The sequence below is a fragment of the Neopelma chrysocephalum genome, unplaced genomic scaffold (assembly GCF_003984885.1).
Source record: "Neopelma chrysocephalum unplaced genomic scaffold, ASM398488v2 Primary Assembly neopelma1_22, whole genome shotgun sequence".
NCBI classification, from domain to species: Eukaryota; Metazoa; Chordata; class Aves; order Passeriformes; family Pipridae; genus Neopelma; species Neopelma chrysocephalum.
The window spans coordinates 1942879-1953542 of NW_020897689.1; the positions used below are offsets into that span (position 1 = coordinate 1942879).

Below are 10664 nucleotides of genomic sequence, written 5' to 3' on the forward strand. Positions count from 1 at the left end.
AGGGGAGAGAAAGCATGGACCAAATGTGGGCTGCTAATTAGGTCAATGAACCATAGAGATACATATATCTTTAATCATAATTTCCCTCAGTCACATTGTTGTAATTCTCCTCTCCCCTCTAGTAATCCCAGACCCAAATACAATACATCTGAACACAAGATTATTAGTTCCTAACATGTTTTAGATAGGTAATAATTATTTCTCACAGAAGGCAAAGAAATAGAAATTCACCTGGGCACCTACAATTATAGCTCTTAACTTCCAGCAATCACAACTTTACTTACATATACATGCAGCTGCAATCAACCTGACTGCATCATATGGCGGCTCACAATGAGGAAAAATTGGTTGAACAATATAGTTCGCAAATGTGATTGCTATCACTGCCTGAGTTGTTGGTTCGATAATTAGCAAGGAAGACCAGAGTCTGATGAAGGCCACAATGGCACCAAATGCTTCCAGGATGTAGGCATAACTGCCTCCAGACTTCACAATGGATGTTCCCAGTTCGACGTAACACAAAGCTCCAAACAGCGAAAACAACCCACCAAGCGCCCAGATGAGCAGCGAGAGTCCATAGGAAGCACTGTACATTAAAACACCTCTGGGCGATACAAATATCCCAGAGCCAATCATATTCCCTACAATTAAAGAAACTCCATTTAGTAATGTGATTTCTTTTTTCATCTGCATTTTTTCAGTCGCCTCTGCCATATGGTCCATTTCAGCTTTTCCATTCTTAGTTCTGGATTTTTTATCGCAGCATATTTGCCAGGGGGCGGGCATCTTCAAATCACATTACCTGAAAACAAGAGGAGAGAACATCTTCTGTAATGCACGTGACATCAGAGACATGGATAAGATAATTAGCATACAAGGCATAAATAGTACAAAGAACAACTATTTTGCCTGCTTTTATCTTGCAGTTCAGGAAACACACAAATTAGTGAACTTCTTAACTTTCACTGTTCCATACCTTTTTAATGGATAAATGTGAGGCCACTGTCCTTGGTTATAGATCCTGAAGCTTTTGTTAACTCTCAGTTCACTTTTATTATTTGTCTTGAATTGTAATTTTATGTTACATTACTGAAGATATTTCAGGGAAGAAGGAGACACTGTACCCCTGGAAACATGTTCTAATACAGCTGGAGTGTCCTCTTCCTAAATTTTACTCTTATCCCAGAAAGAACTTTATTTCATTATTATTTGTTTCATCAAATCACATCCACTTGAACACTATCTGCTGAGCAACACAAGAGAAAAGACAGAAAAAGATATTCAAAATCTCTAATGTGACAAGGTAAATGTTAATATGAGCATAAAGAGAAGAGTTTTAGCTGCTCCTAGAGGTGAGATTGCTGCTGCAGTGAATAATGTAGCTTGTTTAGTTATTAACCTCACTTGACTTCTCAGTAGAAGCCACCAGCATGCACATGGATTGAGTTTTGAACACTCTGTCCCTGGAACACTTCTGTATAAGAGAGTCCAACAAAACATGACTGTAAAAGCATCCCACTCTGATGGTTGCAGGGCAAGATCCAAGTGTGCTGGGAGCTGGGATAAACTACCTTACTGCATAACTGCATTGATAATTGGTCTTGTGCACACATTGCACTGCTTGGGGTTTGAGGTCCTTAGGGATGAGGACGCCAGGACTGCAGTGACTGTCTCAGTTCTTGTGTCCTGCTGACTTATAATAACACTTAAAACAATGGCTAATTTTTGGTGCCTGTCTCAAAAGAAACTTATTTCTCATTCCCTTCCTACCTCCACACACACTCTAAAACATTTCCAAAGAAAAATTCCTCAAAATCCTATGACCTAAAGCCAAATTCTCTGAATAGAACAAAGGTCATCCATGCAACACTGGCAAAAAACCATTTGATTACAAATGCTTAAACATTACATTTATACATTACATTTGATTCACAAATGTATGTTTTTAAAGTGTGGGTCAGTGGCCAGTTTAAAACAACCTGCCCTCCCCAAACTTCCTGAAAGGTTTGCTTCCTTTGTAAAGTATGCCTGTTTTAGCAGCCCTATATATTTCATAATTCTGTGTTCTTTCCCAGCTTTTTTAATGCAACTCAGTTTCCTAACTGATGAGGCCTGATAAGTATTAAATATTAAAAGATGCCAAACTCTCTTTAAAGACTTAAGGCTTTTCTCATCCCATTGGCACTTTTTCTAACCGCAGGAACACTGTGGGAACACTGGAATAAAGTTAAATATTAACTCTTGACGTAAGTGTTCAAGCATGACTGCAGTCTCCCATGTTTTTCCTGACCTCCTCCTCAGACATAGAGGTGACTCCTCTTACTTCTCACTTTGTCCTCCTATGAATAAAAAACATCATCCTGGTTTGCAGGGAGGAATTTCAAGCATTGAAAACACCAGTCATGTGTCTCCCTTAAAATTCCTGATAAGCATTCCCAGTTTCCTTGTGTGTGACACAAAGGAGGGAAAAGTCACACCCCTGCCCCGAAATATGAGCCAATACTTCCAGAACCTCTGTCTCAGTGTCTAGTCTCCATGGGTACGTGAAATGTTGGCAGAAAACCCTCTTGTGATGGCAGCTGTCCAGAGAGCTCATCAGGACAGCAGCATGCTAGAAATCTGGGCAGAGCTCTCTATTAATACCACTTTGTCAGCAGAGCTAGTTAAAAATCATCTAGGATTTTTTTTGTAGAATAAAAAAGAAAAAATAAATATGAGCTTTGCCTGTGAGCCAAAATGTACAAATATTTAAGTGGGTACAGTTCAAACGCTGTGAGAATTTAAAATACAGTTGTTCCCCAGGTGATGTGAATGTGGAGCTATGCAAGTAGTGATCAAAACCAATGAATATCAGTTTTCCTGAAATGAAGTCTCACTAATAAATGAGATAAAGTTGTTTTCCTGTAAAAAAGGATACATCAAGTAACTGGTAGGTTGTCACTAGTACAGGTAACTTGTGTATGTGGTATCAAACCTGAACTTTGATGTCTAGTCCTGGTAGCTAAAGGGAATTTCAGCATTTAAACTGGCAATGCTACTAAAGTCTAGTAGCACTATTATATCTGTAGGTTTCATGACAGCACAAAAGTAAAAATTAAATTATTTTCTTAAGTAACACAATGTTTTGTGTATTTTTCTCATATCTCTTGTGCTAACAAAAGATTATTTCAGATTGCTAAAAATGCGTAACTAGAGCTGTGTAGGGAAATATTTCTTTTATAAATAAGTGACTTTGGACGAAACCATTTCAAAATTCTGTACTTTTGAGAGTGTCACATTAGCAAAACTTTTAACCATACCCTGAACTAAGTCCACAAATAGGTATACCCTGAGAATCAAAGGATAAGAGATTCAGTTTCCATAATTAAAATGTGTAGCTTCACTTTAATTAAGTTATCCCAATTTATATCAGCTGAAAGTCTGAAAGAAAGTAGCAATTTTAGAACAAAATATTTTAAACAGCCTCTCTCTGTCCCTTCCCCCCCAAGCCAACAACAGTATTCCCATTAGCTTTGACAGTACACTGATTTCATTCAGTGGCATCACAAAGTTGAAGCTGTTACTGATTTCTTTATTTAGGATAGTGTCTTCCTTAATTAAACAAGGTTTGTTTGACTGAGGCAAGACTCATGCTAGGCTAGGATAAGTCTTCATGCTAGGCTAGGTGTAGAATGAAGTCATGACTTGTCCTCCTAGGCTAAGGCTCAGCAAAGTCTTTATGCTATCAAGAAAATTAGGAGAATATAGGAAATGGTCTCCTGTACAGATCTTTTTGTATAATAGCAAAAGAAGAATATTTTTTTGTCAAACGTGCTGTTACATCCAGACAGTGATGAAAACAATTCGAGGATTTGCCTAATGTCTGTTGCCATAGTCTCACCCTTTATCTTATTTATAGCTTCTGCTATTTTGGTCCTACTAAACATGGCCTGTAGTCCTGCCCTACTCTCATCACTGTTTCTTCACCCTCATGCCACCATTTCCCCTTTCTGGGACTATCACAGAATCAATTCAATTCACGGAATCCATTAGCTTGGAAAAGACCTCTGGGATCATTGAATTCAATCTATGACCTAACACCACATTGTCAACTAGACCATGGCACCAAGTGCCACAATCACTCTTTCCTTAACCACTGCTGCTTCTGTCTCTCACTGGTGCCAAAAAGTTTAAGCTGAGAAGCCTAGCTGTTCAAGAATGCTTCAATAGCTCTTCTCTATCATTTGGGCACTTGTAGGTCACCTTTTGAGGGTGCACATAATCCAAGTGAGAGCCAGTAAAAACTACAGTCTGGGAGAGCTTACTTGCTGGGGACAACAATGAGAGCTGTAACAAGCTGACTTCTTACAGGAGGATGGCCATTTTCAGTTGTTAAATCCTGTATTATAATAGGTAAGAAATCCTTACTGTGAATCTTCTCTCATTCAGAGGGGCTTCCTGAGAACAGAAAGATTTAATTTATGCACTAATAAAAAAACTGAGGTCCTTTTTATTCTGCTCTAACATGTTTGAGTGTTTAAAGGCTAACTCTACTGCAATAATAAAACTGAATGGCATCAAAAATATAAGTACAGGTATTTTAGTAGCTCTTGAGTATGAAGACTGAAGAGCAAGGCATAAAAGCTTTTTGACATGAAGGAAGGTCCCTACTCTTTTGGTCCCCATGGACTGTGACAAGCAGAAAGAGCTACTGCTTTCTGGAAATCTGAGACTCAGACAGGCATCAACTTGCCAATGTGGCTCAGAGGCCAGAGCAGCCTAAATGAAACAGCTGCAAACACTTGCCTCTGCTTTGTGTCAGCAAGTGATCTCTATTACAGAACTTTAGAACCCTGTTTGCATGCAGGTCGTGCTTTTCCTTTGGGGCTCCCTCAACAAATGGAGGGAAATTTTCCTCTCAGAGAAAAAGCACAAAGCCTTGAGAGTACAGACAGGCCTAATGGCCCTGAATCTTTTGCATTCTTGTTTACCTCCCAGCTGTATGTGCAAAGAGCAACGGAAAGGAACTTGTAGATTGACACCTGAGAAGTTAAAGAAAATAACAACACCACACACAGCTAATCCTCAATAGGTCATTTCTTAGTCAAGCCACTGCCAAAAGTCACACTGAAAAGTGAAGGAAGAAGGGACAGCTTGATAGTAGCTGAAAACCAGGGCTGAAATCAAAGACAGTTCTTCCAAAGTCAAACCAGGTAAGAAAACTGATACACCCCCAATATTTTCTAGTTTCAGTTAGGAAATTAGTGAGATTAAGAAAACATTTAAAATTGAAATCCACCACATTTTATTTATGTTTGTATTAGAAATCGATACATGCGTAGAAAGGATTTTAAAAGTCATGAACGATTTCTTATTTTCTCAAAGTACATTTTGGGCAATTTTTTCCTGCCTGTAGCAGATTGATCAAAAATTTAAAAAAAACCCCAACCATATAAGTTTATATTAATAACTACTGGAACACAAAATCAGATGACCTAGCAGTTTTCAACATGACCAAAAATATGTAGACCAAACTTCAAAACACTATTCTTGAGCATGAGCATCGACAGGTCTTAAAGGGAGTATTCATAGCAGATGATACTGTTGAACATTTTCCAATGAGAGAGGAAAGCAAACAAAACAAGATTATGCATTATGAGGAAACATTATAAAATACTCTTAGAAATAATAATAAAAAAAACCCCAAACAACAACAACAAATCCACTTTGGTCTCATCTGAAGCAAACATATCCCACTCAGTAGGAAACAAGTGTATTTCCTTTTGGTTTTCAAATTTTATGTTTATAAAAATATTTAATGAAATATTTCTTCACATGCTCCATATGCATTACTGCGGTCATAGACTGGTTTTCCCGCATGAGGGACTTGCTCTACCCCCAGCACACCATTCCCACCCCAAAGCAAATCACAGAGGATATTTGAGAGAGAAGCTACTGTAGCCCAAATTTAAGAAAGGTATTAAAAGGAGAAGGTAGCAGCTTACCAGAGGGTGGGTGATATGCCTGCTTCCTTTAGCAGAAGACTGCTGTAAGAGACCAGCGCTCTAAATAAACACGTCTGTTTCACCAGGATGGGTAAGTTAACACTCTCTAGCTGCTATTTTTATTACAGTAGCATGAATACTAAAATCAATGAGAGCTTTCAAGAAAGACTCTCTTGTAATGTGTTTTCTGCAAACAGCTTCAACTGAGGTCAGTAGCAGGCAGAAGCAGGCAGCTGCTGCTCTCTATTCCTTAGGAAGTTATGATAGAATAAGACAAAAGGAAGGTTGGGAAAATAAAAGTTCTTCATCTACATGTCTGAAACCAAGAACAACTCTTTACCAGATGTTAATGTGAAACAAATGCAGTCTAATTCTTTCTTGTTGATTCAGAAAGCCACGAGACTTTTACTAACACTATGCAAAGATGTTTATTCTGGTGGCTCAACTTGGGAAATCAGAAAGACTTTCAGAGAGGGGAGACTAGCAAAGAGTGGTAGTTAAATGAAAATCATAGGTGTTATTTCATTTCAAACAACCTAACATTTTTCTGGGTTTTGGTTTGTTCTTTTTTTAATATATTTTCTTTAAGTTTAATCTACGCATTGCTAAATATTTATCAACTCAATTATTCTTAACTTCAGAATTATAGATCTGTGGCTTTTGTAATAATTTATGACACAGGCTGATCTGGTGCTAAGATCTCAATTAATTAAGCTTTAAAAATATCTAAGATAAAAATAAGCAAGGAAAAAAATTACTTACCCAATGTATTCAGCTTTGTCTTCTGAAACAGTATGTTGCCCCGTCTATGACATACTTTTGCAAATCCAGTATGGTATACGGCACAATATCTATGGAAACAAGTAAACATCCAGAAAATAAAGTCTTCTGAGCAGAGCAAAAAGTTAATGAATGCAAGAGCACTAACCTGGGATTTTTTTTTTTCCATGAAGAACACAGTAGTAAGGCAAAAAATTTGCACTCATGTGCCAAAGGGCATCTGGAAGGAGCTGACCTAGCAGGTGAAGAGTCTTAAGTCACTGGAGTTGAGGCACCAGACAACAGGACTTCAGCAGAGTGGATCACACAGAATCCACACAGGAAAGTGAAATAATTGAATTCAAGCACAGAGGTCTCTCCAGTGAGCCTCAGCAGTCTAACAAGAAAACAAGCAGGAGCATTGCATTATTTTGCACATTCCATTCTGCAACCCATGGTGACCCAAAGGAATAATAAAAACAACACAAATCTTCCTATCGTAAGCTAGTGCTCCTCCTATTCCTTCTTTTTAAAGTAACATCTTGTATGAACATGTTTTTTGTGATAGACCAAGACAGGTATACAGGTAATGTTTACACAGAAATAGTTGTGCTTTCTTAAAACCCTACTCAAAGCAGGTGTATGACAAATATTTTGAATAAACAGCTTTCAATCTGCTGTATCTATGAAGGATGGGAGCTTTCTAAGTCTGCCAGAAAAGATTGCACAACTCCAGCTGCCTGTAAGTCTGTAGTTACGTACATTATAATATAGCAAGAAATGTTTTGGCAACAGGATTGTTTTGCAGGGATGTTGCTCTTTGCTGGAAGAACAGAGGGGCTGAGTGCCATGTTCCTTAATTTGGGCCCCTCTCATCTTAAATTTTTTTTTGCCAGGGCAATGTTAACAAACTATAGCCTAAAGCCCAGACTGCATATTTTCAAGAATGCATAATTACTTTCACTCTGAAATTTGAACTTGAGTTTGTCCTGTTTCTGATTTCAGGCACGAAACTTGTTTTCTGATTGTGTGTTATGCTGAGGGACTCTGTTATCATACCACCTTTATATTGTTCACATATTTCTCTCCTGAAGCAGCCTCAGCCCTTTAATTCTGTAGAAGCTGCATGTTGGAATGTGAAAAATAATTTCTTTATGAATGCATCCCATTTTACTATTGGTGTGACCCTCGTGGATACATCCTACTGGACATTAGCCACAGATTTACAGGAACAGCACATAAATCAACACTGAGCAATCATAAAGCATGCACTGTGCATGAAAAACATTTCTTTCTTGAACATTTCTTCTGTGAACACAAAATCTAGTACCTTTGCCAAGGAAGATTACACTTAATCTTGCATTTTAAGTAAGCAGGATGGATAATATAAAGAAGTGAATGTGACTGCCTTTGTAACAAGTTTTTCTTATTCATTTTTACAGTCTTGCAGGATTTAACAAGAAATTCTGCAGTGAGGCTTCTCCTGTACCAACTTACTGCTCATAGCAATTCTTCTGTGTGTTATAGTTACATATACACATTCATTTGCTTATGGAACAACAAAGTGAGGTATGCTTGCCTGAATAAACCTGTGACACTTTCTGGTTTCTTGCCCACACTTCCATTACTGCTTAGGAAGGCTTTTCATACTCTGCACAAGTCTTAGAAACAAGACTACTTCAATTATTTCCAGATCTCTCTTCATTCTTGCCATTGTCCAGCTGCAGCAAACAGCTCAGCTGCACCTCTGCCAAGTCCTCAGCTTTCCCCAGTTCCTTACCTCTGCCTTAGTGCTCAGCCAGCACCAGCTCCTACAGTCCTCATCTACAACAGATGCACTTATGCTTAACCCCAATTGAAAATACACTGCCAAACACCCTCTACCATTAGCTGCAGGAGTCTATATGACCAACAAAGGCCACGACTTGTGCCATCTTGTTAAAATCATATCTTTACTTACTTTGCCATGAAGTTGATGCAGGACAGAACATAGCTCACAGACCATGTCAAGAAACTTCTACTAATCATTGTAACTTCAGGTATGGGAGCAGAACATGAGGAACAGCCACTACTAAGTGACTAGGTGCTAAAGTGGCATATGAAATCTAGTGCTAACAAATGCAAAATTAATGTGTGGTCCTATGTTTCTATTTTTCCCTTGGTACATGTAAAAAGACATTTCTACATGCACATTTTGAAAGGCTTTCAAAAAGCTGTTGTGACTCAGAGAAAAGCTTGTATTATTAGTCTGAAACATCAGCAGCATTTTCCCTTGGAGTGAAAATGCTGAAAAACTGCTAAGAATTGCTATGAAGAAGTGAGGAGTGTAGAAAATACTGTTAAAACAACTGTAAAACCAGAGAAGTGTCAGACTTTGGCTCATGTTGACTCATACGTCTGCCATCTCCACACACCCTTCTCCCATTCTGAGTGGATTAGGCACACAACTTCCACCTCCCTTTCCCCATGCCTACCCCAAAGCACTCTCCTTATGTTTTCATCTATATCCTTCAAGTCCCAACTGTGACTGCCTCCTTTCCCATTTCACTCAAGGAAATCTGCGTGTGCTTCATGTTGGGGAGAGTAGGTTTATGTTGCCCAAAGAGGTGGTATCTGATGCCTGATCCCTGGAAATGTTCAAGGTCAGATTAGACGGGACTCTGAGCAACATGATCTAGTTGATGTCGTCCCTGACCACGGCAGAAATGTTGGACTAGGTGACCTTTAGAGGTCCAAACTATTCTATGACTCTGCTCTCTCATGGAGGGAGGCTCAGGATTCAAGAAAAGAAGCGGGAGATTGGATAGAGTTTTTCTACTGAGTGGCCTCAGGGTTTCCTTGGAAGGCTGAACTTCGGCTAGAACTCTCATAGCCTTACAGATATGGGCATATTCAGGACTGGGGGTAGAAAATTACTTTTCCTGCAGCTGTGCCACCTCTGGGTGATGGCACATGAAGGGGAGCAGCCCACAGCAATTGCAGTAGCCTGGCAGCACCATTCCTGAATGTGACTCTCTAGGCCATATTTATCATTATAACTATTCAGTGACTCTAAGCTAGTTTGTACCACCAAGCAAGAGTCAGTGGGGAGACTTTGGAAAGCAGCAGGATGCTCTTTGCCCTCTCTCAGGTGTCTTAGAGCAGGTCCTCATCTTTTATGTCTGTTTTCTCTCCACTATGAAGAGACTGGAGGGTGGGGAATTACCACAGTTGGCAGCACCTGGCAGAGCTTTGGAATCTACCCCATTGTTCCCCAGGGCTCCCCCACCCATCCTTACACAGCTTCTGGGTCAGAGCAGCTCATGGGCTCTGGTAGAAAAGCTGCAGCAGGCTCACTGGCAGTTTGCAGAACAGACAGAGGCCAGTGACTGCAAATGGGCTGCAGCAGCACCGAGAAGGTCCAACAGCACAAATCAAAAATTCAGATCAGTCTGCCAGCTTGTGCATGGTATGTAGAGTTAGGAAGGATGGCATCTTGCTGTGACCAAGCTCTGTTTGCTCTAGGGGAGAAGTTGCTTTCAATGAGTTCGGAAATGGGAAGAAGGGGCAGATCCCCAGACGTGAGACATCAGATGCCACCTGGCAGGCCAAGGCATTTTACACATAGCAGAACTGCTTTTACCTTCTTACGTGTTGTTTAAAATAACGAATTATAAAGTTTGCAACTCATGCAGACCCTATTATAAGAATATTCATTCATGGCTAGGCTTTGCAAGTGAAGATTTGGGAAGGGCACTACCCACATTTGTTACAAGGGCGCTGGTGGCTAATGAGGCCAATACAAGATAGGCTCGTCCGATTGCAAAAGGCACAACAGAAGGACTCCTTAGGTGGTATATTCTGCAAGACACAATTCTGCATTGTCTTTTCTCCTCAAGGGTGATCCTGCATGCGTTCTCAAAAGCAGCAGCAGCGTTATAA

At 39.6% G+C, this 10664-nt stretch overlaps 1 protein-coding gene across 3 annotated transcripts in view; it reads right to left on the reverse strand.

Annotated features, from left to right (window-relative positions):
- Window positions 1–7153, reverse strand: part of LOC113966952 (Y+L amino acid transporter 2-like) — a 23626-nt gene extending 16473 nt beyond the window's left edge. Inside the window, exons 1-3 of one of the 3 annotated variants that reach the window (XM_027682298.1) lie at window positions 6747–7153; window positions 5985–6026; window positions 285–802 (exon numbers count right to left, since the gene is read on the reverse strand). In XM_027682298.1, the coding sequence (XP_027538099.1) occupies window positions 285–786 (502 nt within the window). In that variant the 5' untranslated portion in view covers window positions 787–802; window positions 5985–6026; window positions 6747–7153. Of the gene's footprint in view, window positions 1–284; window positions 803–976; window positions 1136–5984; window positions 6027–6746 lie in introns of those variants that run through there. The other 2 variants (XM_027682154.1, XM_027682230.1) reach the window with 2 other exon arrangements.
- Window positions 7154–10664: the final 3511 nt, after the last annotated feature.